Source organism: Natator depressus, chromosome 15, assembly GCF_965152275.1.
Source record: "Natator depressus isolate rNatDep1 chromosome 15, rNatDep2.hap1, whole genome shotgun sequence".
In the NCBI taxonomy this organism is placed as follows: domain Eukaryota; kingdom Metazoa; phylum Chordata; order Testudines; family Cheloniidae; genus Natator; species Natator depressus.
Window position 1 is genome coordinate 29799772 of NC_134248.1, and position 27372 is coordinate 29827143.

Below are 27372 nucleotides of genomic sequence, written 5' to 3' on the forward strand. Positions count from 1 at the left end.
GTTTGCTAGAAAACTAGGTTCAAATATTGGTTTCAGTGTCCAGTGAACGTTAGATAGCTTTTCCTGGAATCCCGCTCGGTGCATATCCCAAAACTAGTTGGTCCCAATTGGCCCTCCACTCTGGAAGGGGTGGCAGGTCAAGACTGAGGAACAGCAGCAGAGAGCTGTGTGTGGAGTAGCAGCAGTGTGGCAGAGCAGGGTTATGGTGTGCTGGCCTAGCTATGCATGGTACAGAACTGGGTTGGTTATGGGGTGCTGCAGATCAGAAATGAGGTGTGCAGGCAGCTGAGTGGGAACGCATGCCTAGAATTTTGCAGCCCTATTCATGGCTTCAGGCCAGCACTGCTAGATCTTGACACTCGTGAATATTAAATTCGCTCACAAATTAAAGGAAAAAAGTGGGATATTTATTAAATGAGACTTTATTCCCTTTCATTCCCATTTAAAACAGAGTGACTCAGCAAGTGCAGGGTATAATCATTGCTGTGGAAATCTTCATTGGTTGGGCTTTCCCATCATTTTTGCTTGTGAGCAACCCCTGGGGGTGTGTTGCATTAGCAAACCTGTGGTTATGTAAGGCACGAACGTTATCGCTGACCAGGTTGTGTCAGCCTGCCATGCACTGGAGATGGCACTGAAAGGCCACTTTCCTGATTACCTTTTTTCCTGGCTAGGTCTGGGCAGTTAGAAACAGGAGCCCCAGACGCGTTCAGACAATGGGCTTGGAATAAAAGTTACAATAAACCTTCCACAACTGCAAAATTGGAATAATTCTGAACAGTGATTCTAGATTTCAAACAGACATCTGGCTTCCTTCTGATATTCTTCAGTATCTCCCTTATTTGATACTGTACAGCACTGTTCCTATGGATTTTATGCTAGTGGCAAGGGCATTGGACTGGGGGTTGGGAGACCAGGACCCGATTCCCTGCTCAGCACTGACCTGCCGTGTGGCCTTAGGCAAATCGCTTTCCCTCTCTTTGCTTCTCTTTCCTCCCCACTCTTGTCAGACTCATCTGGTTGGGTTGTTCCTTGTTGCATGGCTGGGCAGCCCTGCCATCTCCAGGGGCCTCCGGGCTGCTCCGTTACAAATCAAAGAAGATGCTTTGTGCTGTGATGGGAAGTGACGCTGGGGCACAGAGATGCTAGAAGGCGGTTCTGGATAGCAGGGAGCCGCAGAGGAGGCTGGTGTAGCTTTGTAATAGGGCCTCCCAGGGTTCAGTTATGTTGTACTCCCTGGTCCGTGTTAGCCCTTTGTGCCCTACGCCTCTGGAGAGCTCGTCTTTGGGGACCTGCCTGGCTGACAGTTTGCTAATAGTAAGCAGACGGCTGCAGCCATCAGCGGTTATATTTAGCATCACGCAGTGTAACCTGGCTGACCAGAAGGTCCGATGAGAGGCTTCTGGGCTTGTCCCCTCCTGTTGTTCTGGCCGTCTTTGAGCGTGAGGAGGATCTGACCTTCTCTCTCTTCCAAGGAGATGCCATCACTCGGTTTGCATCCCAGTGCCCTCTGGTTCTGGGTTACGGCAGCAGTGGAGATGGCCTCTGCTGAGCTGCAGCCGCACTCTCAGATGGCCGTCCCGCAGCCCTGTGCCCAGAGCGCGCACAGGCCTCGCCACTGAACGTCTTCCAGCTGGGAGTCTCCAGGGAGCCGGTGGGAGTTAGGCACCCGACTTCGGCTCCTGTGAGACGCTCAGCTGTGGCTCTTCGGGAGATTATCTCCGCTGCATGGGCCTCATCTTGCTGCTCTCGCTCTGGAGGTCAGTGGGCTGAGGAAGGGCTGCAGAGCTTGGCTGTGTGTGTACACAGGTCCTGCTAGCGGGCGAGCCACACCTGCACCCCTTGAGCCTCATCCCCTGGACCCTTTGTGGCTGGACCATGGGTATCTCTCAGCCGTTACAGCGTTGGCTGGGAATGGTATCTTGGCATCCTAACTACAGTGGTCATCACAGCTTTCTTCCATGAGATGGTGGTGGTCTGCCGGACCAAGTGGGGAAAAACTGCACCGGCATCATACATGTGTTCCCGCTGCAGATGCCAAACCAGAGGCCAGTTTTTAAAAATCTGGTCCAGTGTGCACACCCCTCTGGGGTGATCGATAACCAGCCATAGCCATGGCAAAGCTGCAGAGAGCCTCCTTTTATAACAGCATTCTAGTATTACGCAACCTAGATGGAGATACTATACGGTGGGTGAAAAACTGTTCCCAGAGAGTAATCATCAGTGGTTCACAGTCATGCTGGAAGGATATAACAAGTGGGGTCCCGCAGGGATCAGTTCTGGGTCTGGTTCTGTTCAATATCTTCATCAATGATTTAGATAATGGCATATAGAGTACACTTATAAAGTTTGCGGACGATACCAAGCTGGGAGGGGTTGCAAGTGCTTTGGAGGATAGGATTAAAATTCAAAATGATCTGGACAAACTGGAGAAATGGTCTGAAGTAAATAGGATGAAATTCAATAAGGACAAATGCAAAGTACTCCACTTAGGAAGGAACAATCAGTTGCACATATACAAAATGGGAAATGACTGCCGAGGAAGGAGTTCTGTGGAAAGGGATCTGGGGGTCATAGTGGACCACAAGCTAAGTATGAGTCCAGCGAACATCATTCTGGGATGTATTAGCAGGAGTGTTGTAAGCAAGACACGAGAAGTAATTCTTCCGCTCGACTGCGCGCTGATTAGGCCTCAACTGGAGTATTGTGTCCAGTTCTGGGTGCCACATTTCAGGAAAGTTGTGGACAGATGGGAAAAAGTCCAGAGAAGAGCAACACAAATGATTAAAGGTCTAGAAAACATGACCTATGAGGGAAGATTGAAAAAACTGGGTTTGTTTAGTCTGGAAAAGAGAAAATTGAGAGGGGACATAAGTTTTCAAGTACATGTAAGGTTGTTACAAGGAGGAGGGAGAAAACTTGTTTTTCTTAACCTCTGAGGATAGGACAAGAAGCACTGGGCTTAAATTGCAGCAACGAAGGTTTAGGTTGGATATTAGGAAAAACTTCCTAACTGTCAGGGTGGTTAAGCACTGGAATAAATTGCCTAGGGAGGTTGTGGAATCTCCATCATTGGAGATTTTTAAGAGCAGGTTGGACAAACACCTGTCAGGGATGGTCTAGATAATACTTAGTCCTGCCTTGAGTGCAGGGGACTGGACTAGATGACCTCTCGAGGTCCCTTCCAGTTCTATGATTCTGTTTATTACAGTAGTGTCTACAGTGCCCAGCCAAGTCTGAGGCCCTGTTGTGCTAGGCACTGTATACACCCACGGGGGAAGAACAGTGGCTGCTCCAAGGAGCTTACAGATGACCGGTACAAGGCAGGCAAGAGGTGGCAGAAAGAAAGTGTTGTTACGGCAGGTCTCACTAGCTGGTGCTGTTGCCCAGTCTTCCAAGATGTGCTTTTCTTGCACCTTTAACAAAAAAAAAAGTCAGTCTGGGGAAGACCTGCGGGGTGGTGTCCTTGTCGTTCAAGGGTCTGGGAGAGGGAGCTGTGTGCACAGCAGGAGAGTTTGTTCTCTGCCTTGGTCTGTTACTAGACTAGTTTCTTAAAGCAGAGTTGCTCCCTAGGACCCGGGCCGTTGGTGCTGGGCTGAGATCTTTGGGAGAAGGGATTGCCTGCATGTTGTGTGACCACCTCTGTTCTAGGACGGATGCTGATGTGTAGATAAAGGGGGTTACCCTTAAAATGTACCCCGACAGTGCATCACTAACTTCTCCTTCACTGGGCAGCCAATCTGCAAGGCCACAGGCATCTCCTACAACTTGACATAGGGACAACAGCAGTATTAGCCCCATGTTACAGATGGGGAACTGGGACATGAAGTGTCTTGTCCAAGGTCGTACAGGGAGTCTGGCAGATCCAGACACTGATCCCAGTTCTCTTGAGCCCCAGACCAGAGCCTTATCCACATCAACATCCTTCAAAGATTCCTGCTGAACTGATATGGATGTGCCAGACCCACCTGAAAGCTCATGATCTCTGCAGAGACTCTTGGAGCCAGCCTTCCAGAAATGCCAACCTGTGTGTGTGGACGTGGCTGAAGGATATTCAGATCCACAACACCTGAAGGGAAGGACGCTAGACAAATTGAGAGCCGCTGCTGTGTCAGATTTAAGTGCTGTTGCCTTTGAAAGAGTGGAAACTAGCTCTACAAAAATGAGGAGTCCGGTGGCACCTTAAAGACTAACAGATTTATTTGGGCATAAGCTTTTGTGGGTGTAAAATCCACTTCTTCACATGGAATGAAAATTGCAGATACAGGCATAAATATATATTGGCACACGAAGAGAAGGGAGTTACCTTACAAGTGGAGAACCAATGTTGAAGGCCAATTCAGTCAGGGTGGATGTGGTCCACTCCCCATAATTGAGGAGGAGGTGTCAATGCCAAGAGAGGGAAAATTGCTTTTGTGGTGAGGCAGCCACTCCCAGGCTCTATTCAAGCCCAAATTGATGGTGTTACGTTTGCAAATGAATTCTAGCTCTGCAGTTTCTCTTTAAAGTCTGTTTTGAAGTTTTTTTGTTGAAGGATGGCTACTTTTAAATCTGTTTGTTGAGTGTCCAGGGAGATTGAAGTGTTCTCCTACTGGCTTTTGTATGTTACCATTCCTGATGTCCGTCTAACACGGCTACCCCGCTGATACTTGAAACTAGCTCTGTATTTGAAGTGAACAGTGAATGTTTGTGCTTGTATGATACTTCTCAGATTGTCCACATTTAGCTTAGTATAAATTGTTCTACAGAGCCAAACAGCTGGGAAGGACTGTGCTTGGTACACTTGTGTGTAATCAATAAAACAGCCTTGCCATCCCTATTGAAAAGGAAACTGTGAATGCAGATATAATTTAATATAGAAGGCACATTGTTCGCAATAGCATGCGGCAGGTTAAGTGGAAAAACCTAGCCAAGTGAAAGGCAATGTTATGGGTAAATATTGGTTTAGACTCATTAAACTTGGAATTTATTCATTAGCTCCTGGTCCCTGCACCCCAGCTGTTGTCTTAACTGCTGTTATGTTCAGCTTTACACTGGAGAAGCAGTGACAGCAAGGATTGTGGGGGCCAGGAGTGGCGTGCAGACAAATGACTGGGACAACCTGGTTTGGGGTTTTATGGTTGGAGGCGAAGTGTTACCCTGGGAATCTTGTAGCAGATGGAGACAAAAGCCTGAATCCCTGTGTGCAGTCTGGTTATTAGAGATTGGCTGTTATGGCTGAAACGGGCCCAGGTTTGGCCCTCAGCACAGACTAGGTTTGGAGTTCATTTGAGATATGTGCTTGCAGTGGTCTCCAGTTATCTGACATGGAGCCCATTTTCCCCGCCTACAGCCCCAGTTTTGCATACCCAGGCCCCAATTCTGTAAACATTCACATGCTTACCATGAAGCAGATGAGCAGACTCATTGAAGTCTATAGTAATTCCATACACCTGAGCAAATAAGTGTGAGGGATACAAAGGCGTAAAAATAAGTGTGGAATAAGGCCCTGAGTCAGGCACTGTTTTTTGCTCTCCCACCCTAACAGTGACTAAGAAGGATTTTATTTCTACAGTGTTAATGGAATTCACTTGGTCATTTCTCTGTAGGCCTCTTGAGAGCTCAGTTGCCAGAAAAGTTACCCCTCCCTGTGCAAAGTGTAGCCTTATATATGGATGGGTGTATTGATTTCTGATGAATCTCTTAGACTGCATTGGTTAAAGATTCGGTCTCCTGACGGATATTGATCAACTTATAAAAGTGATCGATAGGGACCACGGAATGAACAGGACAGGGTGAAAAAATTAAATAGTTATTTTGATTAAACTCTGGATGTTGCCTGTGTGGCGATCATGGGCTCGCTCCATATGGACCAGTGATTTGGAAGAAGACATAGTCTGTTTTAGTGGGCAGTATTTGCTGTTGGCATTTTGGGCCAGAAATTAATATAGGTCTTAAGCTTGTGTGATTTTTGTTATGGATTAGCATAAAAATGCTGTAATGCAAAATTTGTAGTGGAAGCTTAAGTGTTTTCTCCAGTAAATATTGGCTAAATGTGGGGTATCTGTCCTACCCTGCCCCTGGAATGTCAGAACTGCACTTTTTCCAGCTTTATAAGAGGATGTGTTGGTGAAGTGCAATTTCTAGTACAGTATCATAAACAGCCTGCAGCTGTCATCCTGGGCTGTGATCTTGTCAGACTCTGTAAGCTAGGCAGCATTGGGCTGGGTCTGTACTTGGACAGGAAATGTTGTATTTCATCTATGCACAATGGGGAAATGGTGGTGGTAATTTAGTGCAAAGACCTGTCCATAATGGTGTTGAGAGTGCAGTGACGCTGGATGTGGTGTCTCTTGGATAAAGCCCTGACCACTGTGGTCATTCTGGATCTTGTGGCATTCTCTGTATTAAACCAGCTGTCCTGGACAGATTCCTGTGTGAGTCATTGCATTCTGCCTCCCTCAACTCCCTTAGCAGCATCAATTGGTAAATCTATTTTTTGGTTCCTGTCCTAAACTGTGGTGCATTATTGCTGTGCACTGGTTACCACTGGCTTTGTCCCAGAGATGGCTGCGGTGCAGTGAAGGAGGAAGTCTCTAGTCTGTAGAACTCTTTACATGTGTAAAGGGGTTGGGATGCTCTAGGATGGGGCACTAGGTAGATACAAGATAACTGTCATGCATTCCTAGCCTTAGGCTGGTGTTCTAAGAAATGGTTCAGTAGGAACTCACAACGCAGCCAGTTACTGTGCAGGGAAAGAGGAATATACCTGCCTGGTTGTCGTTTGAGGTACTCGGCCAGTCCTCCTTGCTACGATTCAGATTCTGTGCCAGCGCTATTGACTTGGTGGGTAGCTGTCAAACAGGTTGTTCTCTAAAGGTTTTCTGCTTCAGACCAAAATATGCCCAGTGGGGCCATTCCACACACACCCAAAACTGGAGGTGGATTTGCTGGGGCAATTACTTTGTTTAAAGGGTCATGTGTTAGGTGCTGTACAATTGTAGCAGAGCTCCCATCCTGCCTGAATATTTAATAAGAATGATACCGAATGCCCAGTTAAATACTGCTTGTTTTATCACCAAAAATGTTGTCATATGGTGCTGCATCTGTGAGATAGAAAGCAAGCGTCTTGAACTGAACATCCCAATTCCAGTCTATTCTTCCCTGGGCCCGCTGGCTGTCGCTCTTGTTTTGGCTCTCTCTCAGTTTTGTTCTATCATGTTGCTCTCTCTGGTCCATTTGCAGTGATTTAATAATCCACTTGCCCAGGATTTGGATCGCAAACCCCCTCTTAGCCTTTTGCTGTCAGGGAAGCACTGAGAATTTCAGTCCTCTGCCTTGAATTTTTTCTCTCTTGTGTGCAGTCACATGAATATTTCATTTTGCACAATTAGTTGAGTCTTGCGTTTGTTGGCTTGTTGCTCTCATTACCCTTCAGGGTTTCATCTCTCTCCCCTGAGTGCCCCAGTCTCTCTCACTCGTCTCCTTTTTGTTTCACTAAACATTTCTTTGGTTGATATTGTTTAGCTTGACAAGCTCAAGCAATACTCTGCCATTTTTCTTCACGGCTGTGTAATTTTCAACTAAACTGCCTCTCCAGGAGCCTTTTTTCTGTGCATTGTAAATGCTGCTGATTATTATTTGCATCGTGGTAGCTCCCAGGAGCCATGGTCATGGACCAGAACCCCCTTGTGCTAGATACTGTACAGACATAGAGCAAAAAGACAGTCCCTCCCTGCCCCAAAGAGCTCCCAGGCTTACTGTGTGTACTCTACACACTGTGTGTAGGGGCGTCAGGGCACAGAACAGCAAGGGAGTAGCCCTCGTCTATAACACTCTGGTCAGACTACACCTGAGATTAGAAGGAGGCGGACAAAGGTTTGCATAGTCCAGATATGGAGGAGGGAAGAGGCCTGTATATAGCCCCCGGCTGAGGCAAGAGCGTATAACTAGGAGCAAAGGGATGAAATTAGGACAAAGAAATTTTTGTCTCTATATTAGGAAAAATGGAGTGGTGAGAGCCTTGAGACTGGTGACTCAAGCTAGGAGTCATATCATAGAATCATATCATAGAATATCAGGGTTGGAAGGGACCTCAGGAGGTCATCTAGTCCAACCCCCTGCTCAAAGCAGGACCAATCCCCAACTAAATCATCCCAGTCAGGGCTTTGTCAAGCCTGACCTTAAAAACTTCTAAGGAAGGAGATTCCTCCACCTCCCTAGGTAACGCATTCCAGTGTTTCACCACCCTCCTAGGAAAAACTTTTTCCTAATGTCCAACCTAAACCTCCCCCACTGCAACTTGAGACCATTACTCCTTGTTCTGTCATCAGCTACCACTGAGAGATGTCCCACAGAAAGAGGTTGAAACTACACTGCTAGCGACGTTTAAAACTAAACTGGGCAAAGCAGTAGAGTGTCCATTGTAGGGACACCCTGGCGCTGGTTCCTGGGATACTGGTGGCACCTAATAGGTCTCTTCTACCTCTAATTTCTCTGATTAGGCAAGAGTCAAAGTCCAAACCGAGCTAATATCCAGACTATTGAAGAGAATCCTCTTGGTTAACTTTCCTCATTTCCCATTCTCGTAAGTCATCTCACCCCATTCTGGTCTTGTGGGATCATCTGTTTTATCGAGGCTTTGAACAAAACATTCTTGAAGCAATGGAAGTGAAGTACAGAATAAGATTACACCTGGTCCGTCCTTGCTGTGTTTACTGCCGGGCCACTTGGGGAGAGCAGACAAGACTTCCACATCCAAGATCTTATTAAACAAAGAGCTGGACCCTGACAGCCTTGCTCCCCTCATCATGACATGTTCCCAGGGGACAGCTGTCCGAGGCAGGTACTACTCACTGTCAGGGAAGGGGGCAGAATTAGGTTCAAAGGGAGGACAGAAATTTGCAGCCTTTGGCCAGAGATGAGGGTGGGGGTGGGGGTTGGGAAAGTGACTGCAGCTGAATGGGAGAAGAGCCCTTGTTGCATTTGTGAACACCGTAGTTGCACTGCGGTTAAAGGGAGACTGGCTGAACACTTGGTCGTATGCACATTGTTTACCTGGCCAGTGGCAGGGTTCCATACGTTGGCTGATCATTTGCATTCAGATTAGCTACTTCTCAACATGTTGTAAATGCAGCAGCTCTCAAAGCAGGGCAGAATCCACAGCATCTGAAGGCCAGCCGTGCGTTCCCCAGGTGACTCATTATCTCTGGATGGAGAGAGGGATGCCCTGTGCCCTGCCTGTCCCTCAGGCCGATGTGCGTGGCTCACTTCAAATTCGAATTCAGCGCAGTCCCATGCAGACCCAGGGGGCTCTCGCTGCTCATTCTTATGAGTTGTTGACATCAGAAGTGCTGAGTCAGGAAACTGAAAGTATGGACACGTGTAGCACTGTAAGTTAACGAAACGACTCTCCCAGCATTTCAAGCTTCTTCCTGTCCTGGGTGTTGTCTTGCAGCCTTGAGTCTCTGCTATACACCGTAAGGCCTGAGTTCATGTATCTGGGCCCTAATGGTTTGTCTCCTCATCCTCTCAGACCAACTGGGACTGCAGGTGTAACAGCAGCAACATTGTTAGCGTCTAGATGCCCCAGCCATCCTCCTCCTGGGCCCCATTGTGTCAGGTGCTGTACCTATGGCCCAGGCTCAGAAACCCTAACAATCTAGAGAGAGAAGATGGACAAAGGGTGGAAGAAAGGGACAGTGAACCTCCTCCTCTGGCAGATGGAGAACTGAGGCCCAGAGACCCCGTCATGCAAGAACTTTGCCTCAGAGCTGGGAACTGAATCCAAGTTTCCGGACCAGTGTCTTGACCACCAGACCCCCTTTCCTGTTGTGGTGGGAGAGCCACCGCTGGCTCTTGCCATGGACCAGGACATAGGTGGTCAGAGCAGTGTGCTCAGGCTTAGAGGTCTGCTTGGAGCAAGAGTTGGGAGCCAGAGTCAGGAGTCAAGCCAAGGGTCAGCATTGGAGTCAGATGCTAGAGGTGGGACATAGAAGCAGGGAAGTTGAACAAGGCAGGGACCAGGAGCAGGGCAGGGAGGCAGGGTCCAATGTAGCAGCCATCCAGGGATTCACCTAGTTGCATAGTCAACTTCCTGTGCCTCCTCCTGGCTTATATATCAAATCTGAGCCAATTGGAGAGGCCGCACCTCTCCTCCAATCAGGAGCTTCATGGGTGGTACCTCTGGTTAGCTAGGGTCCACCAGCCCACGTTCGCTGCCGGGTGGTGGATGGGGTCTTAGGGCTGCCTGAGGACCCATGGAATTGGGTTTGTGCCTGTGATCCCTCACAGCTCCTGGAAAGGGAGAAGTGCTAGCTGGATTGCTAGCGAGTTGGATGCAGGTGTCTAGGGCCTGTCTTCTCATTTATGTTACATTTTCTGCTGAGAGTAACTGACTCAGTGTCAGCCAATTTAAACCATCTGGGACACAGCTGAAATTATGCTTCACAGATCCTGCTTCCTCCTGGGTTCAAGAACAGCCTCTATTAGTCACCACGCACATAGGAGATGGAGCCGCACTGAGAGCTGACCCATTTTGCTTCGAGAGGCCGGGGTGGATTTAGCTTTGCAGATTTTATTTAATATCTGTATTCAGAAAAGAACTCTCTCTGTCAAGCTGACAGTTATGCAGGGTCAACTGTGGGTAAATCTTCTGAAGGAGTTTAATTTTTCCCAGTTGTAATCATTAAGTGTCTCGCATATGTCGTCTTTGCTCGGTCAAATCTTAAATAGAAATTTAAGAAAAGCTTCTTAAGAGACCCTTCTAGAGATCAGCATCATTATAAGTGGAGCATTTCATGCACACGATAAGCACCACACAGTGAATTCTGCTGCGTGTCATAACACTGAAGAGCGAACAGCAAGATGCTTTGGAAAAACTAGAAAGAGAGAAAATCGGTGGCTTGGAAGTTGGTAAAAAGAAATAATTTCAGACTTGAAAGGCCAGATACCAGCTGAACCTTCATTGACTGCTGTGGCCACTGACACTAGCTGGGGGCGTAAACCAGAGCTGCACTGAGTTGAATGAGAGATACGGGAACTCCTCTCTCACTTGGCAGGGACAGACCTTCCTAGAGGTACCCAGGTGAAGCTGTGGCACGTGCACCAGGCATGTCCTGGTGGGAGCCAGGGTGCTTGGGGATGCCCGGTGATAGCCGTTCCTCTAGTTGGCTGCATCAGCTGGCAGGGTTTGGCCTCTCCCAAGTGAGGTCTCAGTGTGACGTTATGTCACCCCTGCAAGGAAATGATACGCCAGGAGGGCAAACCACCAACAGGGCAAGTGAACGCCAAGACTTTATAGCATGAGACTGGCTATGGGTAGCTGTCAGTGCCCATTTGTCCAGGGTTGCTTTCTATTTCATTAATAACATATTGTGTTTCCTGGTTGTTTTCCAAGCAAGAGTCTGAAAGCGCATGACCAATATTAAGCCTTGTAGCACCCCTGTGAAGCAAGTCTGTGTTCGACTTCTCATCATTTAACGGGGGGGAAACTGAGACAGAGAAAGGGGAGGGACTTGGGAATCAGGAACCTCAGCGGGAATGAACCACTCTGCATTCCGAGACCAGGGCTCTGACACTGGGCTCTTAACCGTTGTACTACCTGAGGCCCTGTTTGTCGGGGCAGGTTATTTAGCTCCAATGGCTGTTTACTCATCTCCAGTTTAAAAGGAAAAGATCTGTGAGTTTTGGTTGGTCACCTTGGGGTCTGCGAACATTCATCCCCTAGATGTGAGCAGCAGGAGGCTGGAACCCTTGCTGAGCCTGCGCTGGTGTAAGCGCGCACCTGGGCATCACTGGTCGTTAGCAGCAGCATCTGTTTGGAGGCTCCTTTCAATCTCTTCCCTATTAGATTCCTGATAAGAGTAACTGCATTTCATAGAAACCACCTCCTCCTCCACAGGGAATCCAACTCCTGGGGAGCGCAGGCGTGGGAGGGAGGGAAGTTGTCACAAAAATAAACCTGCTTGGAAATGGCCAACAGAATCGCAGTCCAATTGGTAGAGGCCTGGGTTGGAGGCTGAATGCAGAGAGGCTGAAAATTAAGCAGCTCTCTGGTGTGAAGACTCCCACCTAGCAAGCCTGACAAGACTCCAATCTCCCTGCTCTGGGACGTGGTGCAAGGCATATAATTATTTTGAATTTCATTAAAAGGAATGCATCCTAAGTTGGAGTCGGACTTCTCTCCCCTCCCCCATTTTCATCTCCTCTGGAAGCCTATATCAAATCCACTTCTTGTGCTTACAGGGAAGTGGGAGCTGAACAATCTGTCAAATCTGTAGTGGAAAGGGGTGTGTGCACACGCATGTTTGCATACGTGTAACAGGAACTTGAAGGGTAAGAAGCATGACCGGAATGTTGTAATTCTCCCCAAGCCAAGCATTATAAACCCATGACATTTAGAGTGAAGTTTATACTTAAGAGAAATCTAACCATGTTAATGTATGGAAATGCATAGCTAAACTGCCCAAACAACCTTAATTTTGCTCAGTAGTGATCCATGAAGGGGAAAAATATTTTTTAGAGACACATTAGATTTTTTAAATTGGTTTTATCTAATCTAGGACCACAAAGATTAAATGCTGTCGTTATAATTTTGTGGTTATTGCATGGCATCACCCCCAAGGGCAGAAGCTGGACTAGGGTCTAGGACAGAGAGGTTTCTCCAGGGAAATCCTAGGAGAAGTGAAGCATAGAGAGAAAGTTACCTGAAGTTTACTCTTCCATCGTTGTTTGAATGGCCAATAAAGTCCAACCTCAGGAAGCTGAAAATAAATACACTGTGCAGAGATTCCCTTTGGAAAGGGGTAGGAGCTAGACCTGCCAAACCACTCTCTTTTGGACTGTGCTCTGATGTGTTGGCCTTATTTCTTGATTTTATACATTTATGATCACTTTCCACAATGGCTTATTACTCTACGTCCGGGCTCCCAGTGTGTGTTGGAGACAAGCGTGAAGAATCTTCTGTTTTAGCTCCAAGACACATTGATAGCTACGGGGTTTTCTTGTAACATTGGCGCCTGGTGAAGGTGGACTCTTTATGAGACAGGGAGCTCTCGAGGGAGCGAGTGCTGCATGCAGTAGGTGGCTGTGTAAAAGCTTCAAGGACAGTGACCTTGGTTAAATGTATGGCCTGTGTCTTTTCTAGTTCTGCCAACATCAGTAGTTCTTAAAGCCTCTGGAGCCATTAAGACAAGCCAGTGCCTTGATCTGCCACAGTCGCTCATCTGCCCCCCGGCACTGTACCGTGGGTAACATTTTAGGTCTGACTCTTACATCTGACCTCCCATTTTGTGCCTTCAAAATCTGCTCATAATTATGTGGGTTCCTTTTTTAATGTCCGGCCCCTAATGTCCAACCTACTTGACAGGTTCCCTTTAATGAAGTGAACTGAACAGAATGCCGGTAATATGTCACAGGCAATATAGACTCAGTCACTCAGGGTTCAGCACTGATTACATTGCTATGCAAATTACCATCCCAGTCTCATTTGACGAGAGCTGATTCACTGAAGTCTGGTTTGATGGGTTAGTTCCAGGTTTTTCAGGCCAGCTGCATGACATGAAATTTGTCAAACACACAAAACAGGAGTGCATAAAAAATACCATAAATGTATTCAAGCTGGATTTGGTAACCCTGATTGATTCTTTTTAACTGAATGCTCTTCAATTCCTGGATGTAATTTTCTGCTCCCTTTTTCTGGTCTAAGGCCTCTCAGAAAATAAAAATGAAGCAAAATCATTTGCCTCATTTGTTACAGCATCGATCTTTCAAGTGGCTTGTGTGGAGCCTGGCAGGCCAATGGATTGTGGCTTCCCATGAGACCATGCAAGCTGGGTGTGGCCACGGGGCCTGCTAGTGGCCATCAGAGAAGAAGGACAGCAGAGAGAGAGATCCTTACTGATCCTTTGTGTTATAAACTCAAGCACTTAAATAGCTTGGTGCTCTCTGAGTCTTGCGATTTTTGGCCCATGGAGATGTTGAGCAGATGTTCACTGATTCCCTCTGCTGGATGGAACATGTCAGACCTGCTGCAGCGTATAGCTGTCTGTTATTCTCTTGTCCTGCCCCAGTTATGTTGCTTGCATATACAGGCTTTTTCCTAACTATCTCCTTGTTTGACAGGTGAAGCAGATTATGGAGGAAGCTGTGACGAGGAAGTTTGTGCATGAGGACAGTAGCCACATCATCTCATTCTGTGGTAAGTCTCCGAGGTCAGGGTGCAGAAAAGAAACTGACTCTGAGAAGTTGACAGCCCAACTCTGTCTCCATGTTGGGTTGTGGCTGCATCTCAGCATTGTGCTGGCTTGAGAACTTCCCATCTTAGCTCAGTTCTTCTATGGCACCTTGTGCTATGACCAGTGAGTGTCAGACCCAAGAAATGAATTCTTTTGTCAACAAAATTACCCCCTGGGACTGTGAAATGGATTGGAGGCATCAGAAGAGGGGAGGACACGGATGTCATGTTATAAACAGAAACAAAAAAGACAGGCGGACGAGGCCCTGGAGTACTTAGTGTCTTTTATTCATTTATAAGTGGATAGAACAGAGGCCCCATTATCTGATATTTGAATATTTTACTGTTATGGACTATTAATGTATGTAAATGAGAGCCAGAGCTTGGGGCGAGCATCTGCTTACTGTTTATAAATGGTATGTGTGGGGGTGGGAATGTTGGAACAGGGAGCATGTGTGGTGAAGGTTTTAAATCCTTTTAAATCGTGTCAGTAAGATCGTATGGGAGACCTGCCTCCAGCCTCCTCTGCTGGTTCAGTTTTCGGCATCTGGTCTTTGACAAGGTTCAGTACTCAGCCTATTAATACCTGGCTTTTTCCAGGTATAGTGACAATTTTGACATTTGGAAAACATGTACTGGAATCAGCCAGTTAAAAGAACAGCCAGGCAAAGCATGAAAAAGTGCCCTAAAGATTTTGCTTGGCTTGGGTGTGAGACGTGGGCCTGGAGGTGAGTTTGCAGCAGGAATTGTGGAACAAAGGGATTTTAGGAGCATCCTTACCAATAGGGATTTTTGTGTGTGTGCGCTGCACACACCAGTACAGCAGTGGAAGTAAGCTGCCTTGTTTTTGGTGCATGAACCCTTCCCCTTGGATGACTGCAGGTCTGTCTGTCTATTCTAGCTGCATGGTGCAAAGCCGACCAGGCAAAACGCAGCTTGGGAGATAAAATAATCAGGCTGCAGACATCCACTAATGAGCAGGGTGCAGGTCAGACAGAACTAATAGCCCCTTGCAGTAGCCAGGGGCTGGGAAGCTCACTCAGCAGAGCAGGCCTCACTCCCTCTTTGCTAGCACTTCTGGGCTGGAGAGGTTCCTTGGCGATTGCCTCAAACCAGATTACTCTGCTGATAGGTCGGTACGCTTGCTGCAATGCCTTTTCTTTGGGAGACAAGGGGGGGGTGGTTCTAGCAGCATCGCTGCTGCTAATCAGAAATGAGCTTCAGGGATGTAAGAGGCAAAACCGGGTGTTTTTCTGTGGGCTCGTCCCATTATTTATCTCTGTTTAATGTTGTTTTCTCTTATGACTGAATGGGGTGACCAGATAGCAAATGGGGGAAAAACTGGGACAGGGCGTGAGGGGTAATGGGTCTGTACAAGACCAAGCCCTGAATATCGGGATTGTCCCTATAAAAATCAGGACATTGGGTCATCCTATGACTGGAGCCTCTCTCTGCTGAGAATTCAGGAGTAGCTTGTGGTCTCAGGCTACAGGGACCGAAGGGCCATCCTGCCAGTATAGACGGGCAAAGATGACGTGCCTGGAATGGAGGCCACCAGAGCGCACATGCCCCTTTGTGTCAGGGTGTGGCATTGCAGGGACTCTTCCTCTCTGACACTCCTGTGTCCTGGTTCTGCAATGGCCTACCGCCTCTGTGGCCTAATGCTCTGGCCGGGTCAGTTCTCCAGCTGGGAACAAATTAAATCTTAACTCAAATTAGCTGCTTGAGCATTAAAGTCCCTAATAGAAACACTAATCCCTCAGAGACCCAAAGTCAGTGTTGTCAAGGTTAGGCCCCTTTCTGGGCCAGATTCCTTGGGTCAGGGTAGGGAGAGCCAGAGTCTTCCTTCCCTGCCCTGGCTTCACCCAAAACAGGCCCCAGTGGAAGCAGCCAGTCTTTACCTGCCCTGCTGGGCTCTGATTGGCCTGTGCCTGCTCCCAGCCCTTCTAGGTGCTGGAGGACCAACTCTCGCTGGTTCTGCCTACAGCTGTTCATGGAGGAGGCCTCTCTAGACAACGCCTGGAGGTCTGAACTCGCTGCACTTCCCCTCCAGCAGGGCACCTCCTGAGGGCGTGGTGTGCCAAGGCAGTGGGGCCTCTGGCAGGGGCAGCGAATACCTGGTTCCCGTCACAGATGGTTGGCTCCTTTAAGAGAAGCTGTTTGACAGAAGTGTAGCCCGGCCAATGGCATAGGAGGAGGAGGAGCAGCAGCATGTGGGAGTCCTAGGGGTGGAGTCACCCTTTGGAGCCCCGCCCCCTGAGCTAATAGAAAACAGGTGCGTACTGGGAGGAAGTGCTGTCTGGGAGGCAGGTCCTGGAGCTTCTTGGACTGTCCAGGCCATTGAGTGGTGCTGATAGCAGCCATGGCAGGGACCCAGAAATCCGATGTGCCCCTTTGGAAAGTGCCCCTTTGGGGGAAGGACAAACCTAGATACCAGGAGCTGAATTCAGCCCAAGTGTAAGTGGGTGCAACTCAGCAAAAGCCAGTGGAGTCACACCTCTTTAAGCAGGGTGGAATCTGAACTTCGCAAACCCTTCAAACAAACACACACACAAAAGCTCTGTTCCCCGAAAGCTTTGGGATATTTTGGATAAAGTCCTATCTACTGTCCGCTCCCTCTTCGCCTCAGCCGTTGGCCTTGGGTAACATAAGAGCAAGAAATATAGGCTCTCTGTCCCTCTCTGAGCTAGGAGTGGAACTGCACAGTAGCAACTTCCTCCAGACCCCTCTGCTTTGAATCTGTTTGTACTCCCTTCCTGAAAGTGGTCTGTGTAAAGCAGAGACCTGTGTTATAATTGCTGAATCTATCCGGGATCCTGTCAGACACCTCTGTTCTCAGGGGTTCCTGGTTCCGCTCTCAAACGGGCACAGAGGCCTTAGCCCTTGCCCTCTCTGTTTCTATCAGTGTCAGTGCATAGTCCACTGGATTTGGATTATTTTGCAGGGCTCCTAATCTTTTATCCATTTGCCAGCTCTTCTGATGGAGTGTGAGATGGGATTTTCCTTCCTCTGTCTATCTGCTGGGAATGTGGAATCGCCTTTTTAGAGGCATTTCTTTATTTAAAAGCAGAATTATTATTATTCTGGAAACTGGCCCCCCCCGCAGCATTGGCACCTGTTTGTATCAGTGTTGTAGCAGCATCCTGCAGCTGCCAGGAGGTCCCAGTGCCATGTGACAGTGCCAGCATGAACAGCCTTCTGGAAATCCTGCAGGGCAGTTCTCGGGGCCAAACACCACTGCACAAAGCTGGCGCTCGCTGACTCTCTGGCTTTGCGTGGTTTGGTAATGTGGATGTATCTCATCGCCGGGCATGGAGGGGTGGGGATTTCCCCATCTCTACGCTGGCCCACTGGGCGTGCTGTGCAAGAGCAGGATGTTCTGTCCTAAAGAAGGGTGCTTTCCTGTTTCGGATTCCTTGGTACAGACCCAAAGGCAGCGCAGCTCTTTGGGGGAAGCAGGGTTTTCCCTTCTGACTATAACTGCGCACAGCGGTGCCTCGGGGAGTCTGTGACTGCCTTCTCCTTGCTGCCCCGTCCCTGTTCCAGCATGCCTCTCTTGAAGAGCGAGCCACTAAAAAGGCATCTTAACCCACCCTGAAGAAACTGCATTCTCAGCCTACTCATGCTGCTCTTCTCCTGCATGGCTGATTCGCTCTCTGCTGCAGGACTCCTGGTGCGGTGTCTATGGCAACACAAGCTGGGGGGAGCAGGCTACCTGCTCCGCTGGGCCTACTGCAAAGAAGCCAGCACCATGTAGCAGCAACCTCTAGCCGTGGGGTCTGATCAGTAAACCAGTCGCTCAGCCCATGTCTCAGGCTCCTTTGGCCTGGGCTGCGAGCTCTGTATTTATCTCTCTCGCAGCTTGCTGATGAACATATCATCAAAACATCATAGGCCATTCACCTGTTCCACCCTTACCTTCCGACTAACGAAACCCCGAGAATTCAGTGGGATTGTGGGTGACCACAAATGCGCCCCAGAAACAGGCCTCTAAACATTCTGGGGCTTGCAGTCAGTGGGAGCTTTGTTCAGCAGTGGCCGGTTTGGACTGGGACAGAACTGAGTTTGTTGCTGATGATGAAAATTGCTGGCCTATTTCCAAGGCCTTGGGAGAGGCCTGCCAGCGCACCGAAAGGTCCATTCCCTCAAATGAGGGGAGGAGCCCCTGAGCCACAAAATCAATTAATTACAGAGGACAAAGAACGAGAGCATAGGTAGGGTGAGGGTCATAGGGCAGAAACAGGGATCCAGAGGAGGCCACCCAACAGGGAACCAACCTATTAGATTTGGTGCTTGCAGAAAGGGGCAGCGCGCAGAGCCACCTGCCGCCTGCCCTCCCCCAGGGGCCACAGGGGAGCAGTGTGGGGCTGGGGGTAGGCAGGGAGCCTATCTTAGCAGCAGCCCCGCTGAGCTGCCAGAGATCGCGATCGACCGGTTGGTGACCACTGGTCTAGATAATGCTTCGTCCTGCCTTGGTACAGGGGACTGGACTAGACGACCTCTCAAGATCCCTTCCAGTTTGATGATTCTATTCTCAAGTGCTAAGAAAGCAGCAAATCAGCTTCATCCATGTTTCAAAACTGTTTCCTGTCCCTCTTCTCCTGACTTGACAGCCAGCCTGCCCTGCAGTCCCTGTCCCAGGCCCAACACTCCCTGTGGGGGGGAGGTTTATCATCTGCAGAGAGGGGAGCCGTGAAAGGCACCACCAGATTGGAATGACATTCAGTGTCCTAGGCTGCTGCTCAGGCGGGTTCTTGCAGATAGGAAGGTTGTTCTGGTATCTGGGGCCTAAGGAAACTACTTGGGTTTTAAGGACAAAAATCATTGAAACATGGTTTCTCTGGGAATTAATCTCTTGAACTGAACTGGCCTGCTCCTTGGCTCGATTCTTGGATTCCTCACTGGAGAATGTGTGATACAGGGCCCACAGGTAGCTCTTCAACACACCGTAACCCAGAGAAACTGTGCATTCGTCTGAACACTGGCATGATTGCAAACCAGTGAGAGCACTCGCTCCAGGGAAACTGGGCCAGAGGTTCAGAAGTGCTGAGCAGAACACCCTTGGCTCCAGTCAGCGTTAGTGGACTCTGAGGTAGTTCGGCACCCATGGAAATCAAACGCATAGTGTCTGAGAAGACAAGGTTCTCTCTGAAGACCAGCTCCAGTGCAGCCTAATCTTGCCAGGAAAGCAAAGCGCCACCAGGGAGCTTCAAGGCTATCCGCCGTGTAGCCACTTCTAATAGCCTTTCTCCCATGAAGGAGACATGTGGAATTTGACACCACGGGGTCAGGGTTGAGGTCCTTAGCCAAAGCTGTTGGGACAAGGATGTGTGGCTGGAACAGCATCAGGGCAGGAGATGCAGGAGGTCATTACCAAGGTGCATTGGCGGAGCTGTGTGCAGGGAGTCCAGGAAAGGAGGAACAGGTGGTGCTGAGGGTCAGGGCTGCGGTGCACGGGCCCAGATTTTGCGGGATGCTAGGAGTAGAATAATAGAGGATGTGGGAGGTGAAGTTGAAATGCAGAGCTGTGTGGAGGCCCAGGGCTAGAAAAGTAGGGGACTGTGGCAGAGCGGTGGGGGCAGAGTGTATCTTACATAAGCTGCTTATTGTCATGTTCCTTTGGGCATCATCATGGTCCTGCTAAGCACATACAACGCTCAGGTTCCTGCATTGTGGCTGTCACCATTGAATGGAGATTTTTCCGACAGATTTTGCTATCTATAGAAACAAAAACAAAAAAGAGAGGCAATGGCCCAACCTCCGTCTCTAGCTTCTGAAAGCAACTGGGGTCTGTTCGTTCCCCTTCTCCCACTCTCCGGGATGCAAGGCAGGGTGGTGCATGTTCCAATCCTAAGTATCTGAACACGCTGTTAGCAGAGAGGGACTCGGAAAGAGCAGAACTTCCAGGTGTGACTCACTCGCTGCTTTCTGTACAGTGCAAAGCTTCACGGCCAGGGACTATTTATAGCATTCTGCGCCACAGAGCTGAGGCATCCAGGCAAGGAGAAGGGCTCATTGGCTACCTTAATGAGGCCACCAGGTTTGCCAATGGCTCTGGGTGTTCACAGCCTATCGTCCATCTGTTGCTGACATTTCAGTTTCAGTTCTGTGCGGTTCCCTGAGTGCTGTGGTAGGAGGCGGCTTTATAAAGAAGGCTGTTTTCATAATCCGCAAAATGCCTTTCCTGGGGCACTGCCCTTTTTCCTCCGCAGGGCTCTCAAACTTGGCCCTCGTGATCTGAGCCCTCCCATTCCTTCTCTTACTTAAATCCCCATGAACGAAGCCTCTGGGGGACAGAAAAGGGCAGCTGATCCCAGCAGACCAGGTTTCCCAATTATGGAGCTGCGAGGTTTGGGGAAGATAAATCTACGTTGACACCTGTCAAGTCCCACGCTCCCTTCAAAAGTTAAAATGAGTCCTCAATGCTACTAGGGTTTATTTCGTTCCTAATGGCTGTCCTGTGTGTAAATAGTTCTTGTGGTCAGATTCCACGTTTAGTCTGAATACATTAAAATTGCTCAGCTGTCCAGAGTAAATGTAAACATCCCAGGCCAGATTCCCACCTGGTGTAACTCCGTTGTAACATTTCACTAGGAATAAAAACTAGCCCAATGTTAGAGCATTTATGGGCAAAACGTGAATATCGTATGTGTGTTTTGCTGCAGATTATATTCTGGGGGTGGATGGAGATTGTAGTTTATAATATACCTTTGCATGTACTTATTTTATTGCGAAACTTCATTTAAAGTGTGTGTGTGTGTGTGTGTGTGAGAGAGAGAAAGAGAGAGAGATGTAAGGAGAGTTATTTTAAACTGTTTCGATTAATACATGCATCCGACGAAGTGGGTATTCACCCATGAAAGCTTATGCTCCAGTACATCTGTTAGTCTATAAGGTGCCACAGGACTCTTTGCTGCTTTTATCGATTAATACAGTAACACCAGTCCCAAGCATTCAAAAATCATGAACCAGGCCCAAAACATCACAAGACTTTTCAGAAATGTTTTGTTTTGGTTCTGGTTTTTGAACCTTTCGAGTGCACTTGGGTCACCTTTTCAAGCTTTCCTTCATACCCATAAGGGTAAAACCTCCCCCTCCCCCCCCATGAAAGCAGAGATTCTCACACCGTTTTGTGATTCCAGGAGCTGGGGCTTTATGAAACAGCAAATACCACAGGATTTGCAATGAAATTATGAGAGCGTCGGCAGCACGGATATTAAAACAGCGGGAAGGTGTTTCGTTTTTTAAAATCCCTGTCTTCAGTGAGGCCTGTTCCTTGTCAATGGGAAAAGGAGCCCATTTCAGTGATGAGGACACAGCGATAGCTGTGGGGATCAAATGGCTCCTGTTTTGACCATGTTCTCAGCCAGCTGGTGATGCCAGAGAGCGTTTCTCTTGTGGGGGATATGGGGGCTGGTCATCGCGGCCACTGGAACAGCCGTGAGGGGAAGGGTCCTCAGCAACCCCAAAGCTTTGCATCCTTGTTGTGCAAGATGAGGGTGGGCCGCTCCAGAAGGGTTCAACACAGGCTAGAGGTGTAAGTGCTGTGCGCAGGAAACTATTTGCAGTGCGCCGATACAAGGCATGTTATTGGTCCCTATGATGGGGCAGGGCAAGGGACAGAAACACAATTATTCCTGCTTGGCCCTTGGCGGGTGTTAATTGTCTCCTGGCCAGAGAAGGCGGAGCTAGGCCTTATAAATAGACTGAGGGAGCTCAGTTGGGGAGGCTGTTGGGAAGACCGGTCTCTCTGGCAGAGAGAAGCCCTGGGCTGTGGTTTAACAGGCAGGATACAACCTGGGAAGCACACTACAGGGGCAGGATAGGCTCCTGGAGGGAAGCCCTGAGGTAGGGCCAACGAAGGAGCTGTGGTAAAGCCCAAGTGGGGCAGAAGCTGCATTCATTTGAAGATGTGTTTGGCCTGGGTTGTGCTCCCCCGGAAGGGGTTCAAACTTCTCTGTGACTTGGCCAGGGAGCCAAGCCACAGAACAGCCAAGGGAGAAATCGGGAGGAGAGAGAGGCTGTTGCAGGTCCGAGGGAGAACATAGGACAGGGCACCTGAGACAGTCCCTTGACTGCTGCATCCAGGCACGAGAAGGCTCCCTAGAGGGGAGGAGTGGATGTGTGCTTACTGTCCCCCAGGACCCAGGTACACTGCTGGCGTGTCCGTGAGCTCCATCTATTGACATGTTATCTATTAACAAACTGTTTACACGTACACAGACCTCTCCCCACCCCGACAGATCTCTTCTATATAAAAGCACCCCTGTACTATGAGGAGGTGGAAATCATGCCCGGCTGCCTTCCCAGTGGCACGCCTGCCAGGTTTGTCTGTAATTCTCCTTGGTGCAAGAGCGTCCACTGCTCTGTTCCGGCCAAGCGGCCGCACCATTTCCCCACGTCTGATCGGTGCCTGTTCCCGTGAGCCCTTGACATCAGGCATCCAGCTGGGCCTTGCTAAGGAGCTGACTGGCAGCGTGACTGATTGGCCGATGAGTGACTTGCCAGAGCTGGAAGCACTAGAGAGCGGATGTTGGTAATTTGCTCTCTGCAGCACTTCGCATGCCCAGCTGCTCATGGGGAGCGCTGGAGCATGGCCGGGCTGGCATTTGAAATGGAAGCTACTCTGCTTCAGAGAGCAAGGAGAGAATAAGTGAATGAAGTGCCGGTGAATGCTGGGAGCCCTCGATGGCGTGCGAGGAGCACCGGATGGTGGGGGACTGGGCGCTGCTGGTCTCGGAGTCAAATTTCTGTCCCCATTGGTGGAGTAACGAAGGGAGTGGGGCCAGATCCACTCTTTGTGAGGGGCAGTTTCATCCCGCAGAGACGCATGCGTCCACAAGGGCTAGCTTGCCCCCTTGGTTTCAGCTGGGTTGGGGGTTTGCCCTGAGTTTCCAAGGGGCTGTTATGATCGGCGATGGCCCCCCTGCAGTTCCAGTCATTGTCTTCAGAGCACGTTGTGTGACGTGCCAGCTGGGCACAGGAAAATGAAACAGGACTACAACAACGAAGACAGGTGGTGGACATGGCATTGCAGGGCCAGCTCTGTGTAACTGTCCTGTATGTAGTGAGCCGCTCAGCAATCTGCAGGTGAACTCCAGGGAAACTTGCAGGGTCTTACAGCCCTGTAGATCTTTTAGATCCTAAAGCCAATAACACAAGCCGATCTTATTTTGAAGTAATTACCCTGCAGTCAAACTGCAGGTTGTCCTTAGGGCATGTCTACGCTGCCTTAAAACACCCGGAGCAGCTGGCTTGGGCTGCAGGGCTATAAAATTGCAGTGTAGACATTCCTGCTCGATCTGGAGCCTGGGCTCTGGGACTCTTGAGGGGGAGGGTCCCAGAGCCTGGGCTCCAGCCGAGCCCAAATGGCTACACTGCAGTTTTCTAGCCCGCGGCCTGAACCCCGTGAGCCTGAGTCAGCTGATGCAGGCCAGCGGCGGATGTTTTGGTGCGGTCGAACTCTCAGACAGGGGGTCCCTCCTAGCAAGGTTCGTGCTGTCTGCAGTGTCTGCACTTGAGGCGTATTCATATGGTGCGTTACTGAAATATCAGAAATCCAGCTAGCTGCTCTGAATGAATCTCTCGAGCGAATGGGCCTTGGCCGGTCACCCAGCTGATGCTTTTATCTGTTCAGTCAGATCAGGGCTGATAGTACATCACACACCCGCACAGCTGAGAACTCGCTGCTTACTCCAGGTGGTGAGCCCAGATGTAGTGCTAAGCAATGCTGAGATAACGTGACACCTCCTTTCACGGCCCTGGGAGCCACATGGGAGCTGAAGATGACAGGTCTGCATGAAACGCCAGGGAGTATCTCTGTAGACTTGCTCAGCCATTCAAAAAAACACTTTTACAAACACAGGAAGCACACAGTGCCTCTGCTTAGGTGGTGCAGAACAGCCCTAGTGCAGCTGACTCTGTCGTGGGTCCTTCTGGAGAGAAGGAACGGTGTTTGTTTGCCAGAAAGCTTGTCTTACCCACACCCAGATCGCTAGCTTATAGCATGGGTGGGTTGTGTAATTTTCCAGCAGTTTGATCGGCTTCCTGAGTAAGTTTTTTTTTTTTGTTTGACACCAGCCATCTATCCTGATTCCCCCATCCCCAGAGGCTCAAACAGGCAAATTGCCAGTGACATCAGTGTTCGGGTGCATTGTTCTCTGAGGAGTTGCTGTGGACTAATTTGCCCCTTTGCCAGGGGTCAGCGTGAGGGCTGTGCACCACTTCATGGGGGTGACCTCTGTCACTTGGGGTGCTGCAGGAACCAGCAGATACCAGATTCTCCTTGGCTCTCTCTGGGGGCTTTACTGGGTGTGTAACATCCCCTTCCAGCAAACCTGGACACTCGCGTGTTACGTGGCGCTGGCCTGGAGAGGGTCGGGCTGTGCACCAGCTGCTACAATACAAGTCACTAGTTGCCTTGGTAAAGTGAGTCACTAAAGCCGGGGGGAAGGTCACTTCATTCCAATTGAATTAATAACCCAAGCTGGCCTTACTGGGGTCTATGTATTTAGAGTCTCTCTAACCTGCAGACTGTAGGAACAAACTTAGCTCCAAGAATTGTGATTTGCATTTAGAAAACTGCCCAATTTGTTGTATTACTGTGGAAATCCTTCAGTTTCCCTTGCTCGTATTGTAACACACCTATAGGCGCCGACGACTTCACAAATTGTCCGCGAGAGCTGGCCCCTGAGAACGTCACAGCAGGAGCAGGGATGGAACTCTGGCTCTCCTGCTCCAGAAACACCACTGGGGCCAGAGGCGAGTCCCCGGTTAGCTGTAGGCCCCGCCGTGGCCATGACACGCAGCTAAGCAGTTCTGATTCTGTCCAGTGGAGGGCAGCAGGGACAGACACTAGCCAGCTCATTCCAGTGCACTGCTGTCCACTTTTAATACATGGTGTAAATCCAAACTGCTGTAAATCCTTGTGTTGTTTCATGTGAGAAACTCTCACGTAAAAGATGAGAGCCACAAATGTTTTACTGTATAAACATCTGCGTCTATGTACGGGCCAGCACGTTTATAGGTAATGGTGACCTGGGTAACTGGAGAGCTGGAAGCAAACCCCCTGTTGAACATACAGAAACGTTCTGTCTGCTGGAGGGGAACCCAGCCTGTTGCTAGCAATGCAGCCAGGGCCAGGGCCACTGAAAGGGCTTGCGTATTGTCCAGTGGGTTGGCTGCACTTTTCATCTGTTGACCCCATCGCAGTGCTTGAAGTAACTGCACCGGTGACCACTTCGTGACCTCCTAGGGGCACCCCACTCTAGCCGCCACCTTTCTCAGGGTGGGCACCTGTTCCTTTCCCGCCAGACCAGGGATTTAAGATGCAATTTCCTCCTGCCACTCCCTGATCACCTTAGCAAGCCCGAGCTTAGTTCAGCACCTGGCATCCTGTTCTCTCTCCGGGGTGCTGCCAGGGCGCGCCAGTGACCCGCCAGCCTTCAGAAAGCGAGGTGTTTGTTTAGAACAAAAGCCTACCTTGGAAACCATACACAGCTTGTATGAATGCCTGTCTTACCAGCGGTGATCCGTCTTCCTCCTGAACACACTGGCAGGTTCCAGAGTCCTTCACACCTCTGGTCAGTGTCACGTCAGTTCCTGGATCCAGTGAGAGAGAGCTCCTGGCTGTGAGGCTGCCACTTCCTACACTTCCCAGTTGTGTGTCTGCTCCCCACTGGAACCCCGTCAAAACCAGCCAGTGCCCCCCAAGGGCTGGTACTTCTGCAGCCTTGTTACTGTCCAGGGGGCTGTATTATTCTCCCGCCCCCCATGATTCAGTTCCTAGTAGTTGATTGATGCTTCCGTTGACTTCCCCTCAGCTGCTGCACTGATAGTCTTGTTTCAAGAAAAAGTGACCCCCCTCCCTCCCAAGGGGTAACCATACAAGGTGAGAGGGGAAGCCAAGTCACCCCTATTTTGCATAAAAGTATGTCAGAAATTTCCCAGTTCTCCACACCTGTTGGCCTATAATTAAGGCTATGTTTTAGTCATGGTTATTTTTAGTAAAAGTCATGCACAGGACTTGGGCAGTAAACAAAAATTCACGGTCCGTGACTCTTACTGTACCCTAACTAAAACTTGGGCTGGGGGGCAGCGGGTGCTCAGGGCATGGGGGCTCCGCTGGTGCTGGCGGGGGAGGGAGGGCCAGGCAACAGCGCGCCATCCGGGACCCCTTCTGGTGCTGGGTGGGGGGGAGGGTTGGCGGTGCTGGCGGGCTCCGACTAGCATATCCCCGCGGCTCCTAGCGGGAGGGGCAGCCAGGGGGGCTCCATGCGTTGCTCTTACCACAAGCTCTGGCTCTGCAATGCCCATTGGCTGGGAACTGCAGCCAATGGGAGCTGTGGGGAGGTGCATGGAGCTCCCTGGCCCGTTGGCCTAGGAGCTGCAGGGACATGCCAGTGGGAGCCGTGGAGCCCTCCCCTCCCCGAGGTACGTGCCATCCCGCACCCCAACCCCCTCCCCTTCCTCCCGCGCACAAGCTGCTGCTGCTGCTGGCCCAGGGGTTGCCTGGCTCAGGCAGCCCCTGAGCCAGCCGCACCAGCCACTTCAGAAGTCACGGAGGTCACAGAAAGTCACAGAATCCATGACCTCCGTGAGAGACATGCAGCCTTACCTATAATCAAAGCATTCAGTCAGCGCACTCTGGAATGCATTCAGGTAGGGAGGTGTAGCCAGACACATCACTGGGGCAATACAGGGGGCAGGCCCTTATTTTCTGTGTGTCTTAACAAATCGACACGATTGAGTCTCATGAATCTTAATGTACCTGATTTCAAATTATAGGCATTTCTGCCTGTCCTGGCTTTGCCACGGCTTCCATTCCACAAGCCCAACTCTTCTTACTTGAGAACTCCATTGAAATCAGCGAGGCTGCCATGAGTACCGTAGAGAGCAGAATGTGGCCCCAGGCATGCCAGCAATAACTTGTTTTCTCAGCGAGCAAAGATGGCTCTAGCATTCAAGAGCAAAGGGCTGCAGGAATAAAGGGTAAAGACATTTTCATGAAGGAACGTTTCTGAGATGCTCCCAGGAGTCAAAATCCCAGCGGCTAGCTTTCCATTTCAGTGTGGCTCCCTCTCCCTGTTGCTTTCTTGCCTATGGACGGTGTCTGTGTTATCTTAAGTCTTAAACTCATAGAAACGCAGGGCTGCAGG

The 27372-nt window shown here is 49.7% G+C and overlaps 1 protein-coding gene across 3 annotated transcripts in view; it reads left to right on the forward strand.

Moving 5' to 3' along the window:
- The window catches only part of SGSM1 (small G protein signaling modulator 1), a 79299-nt gene that overhangs the window by 12775 nt on the left and 39152 nt on the right, over positions 1 to 27372 (forward strand). For all 3 annotated transcript variants that reach the window (XM_074973119.1, XM_074973120.1, XM_074973121.1), the window contains exon 3: positions 14104 to 14179. In XM_074973119.1, the coding sequence (XP_074829220.1) occupies positions 14104 to 14179 (76 nt within the window). The remainder of the gene's footprint in view (positions 1 to 14103; positions 14180 to 27372) is intronic.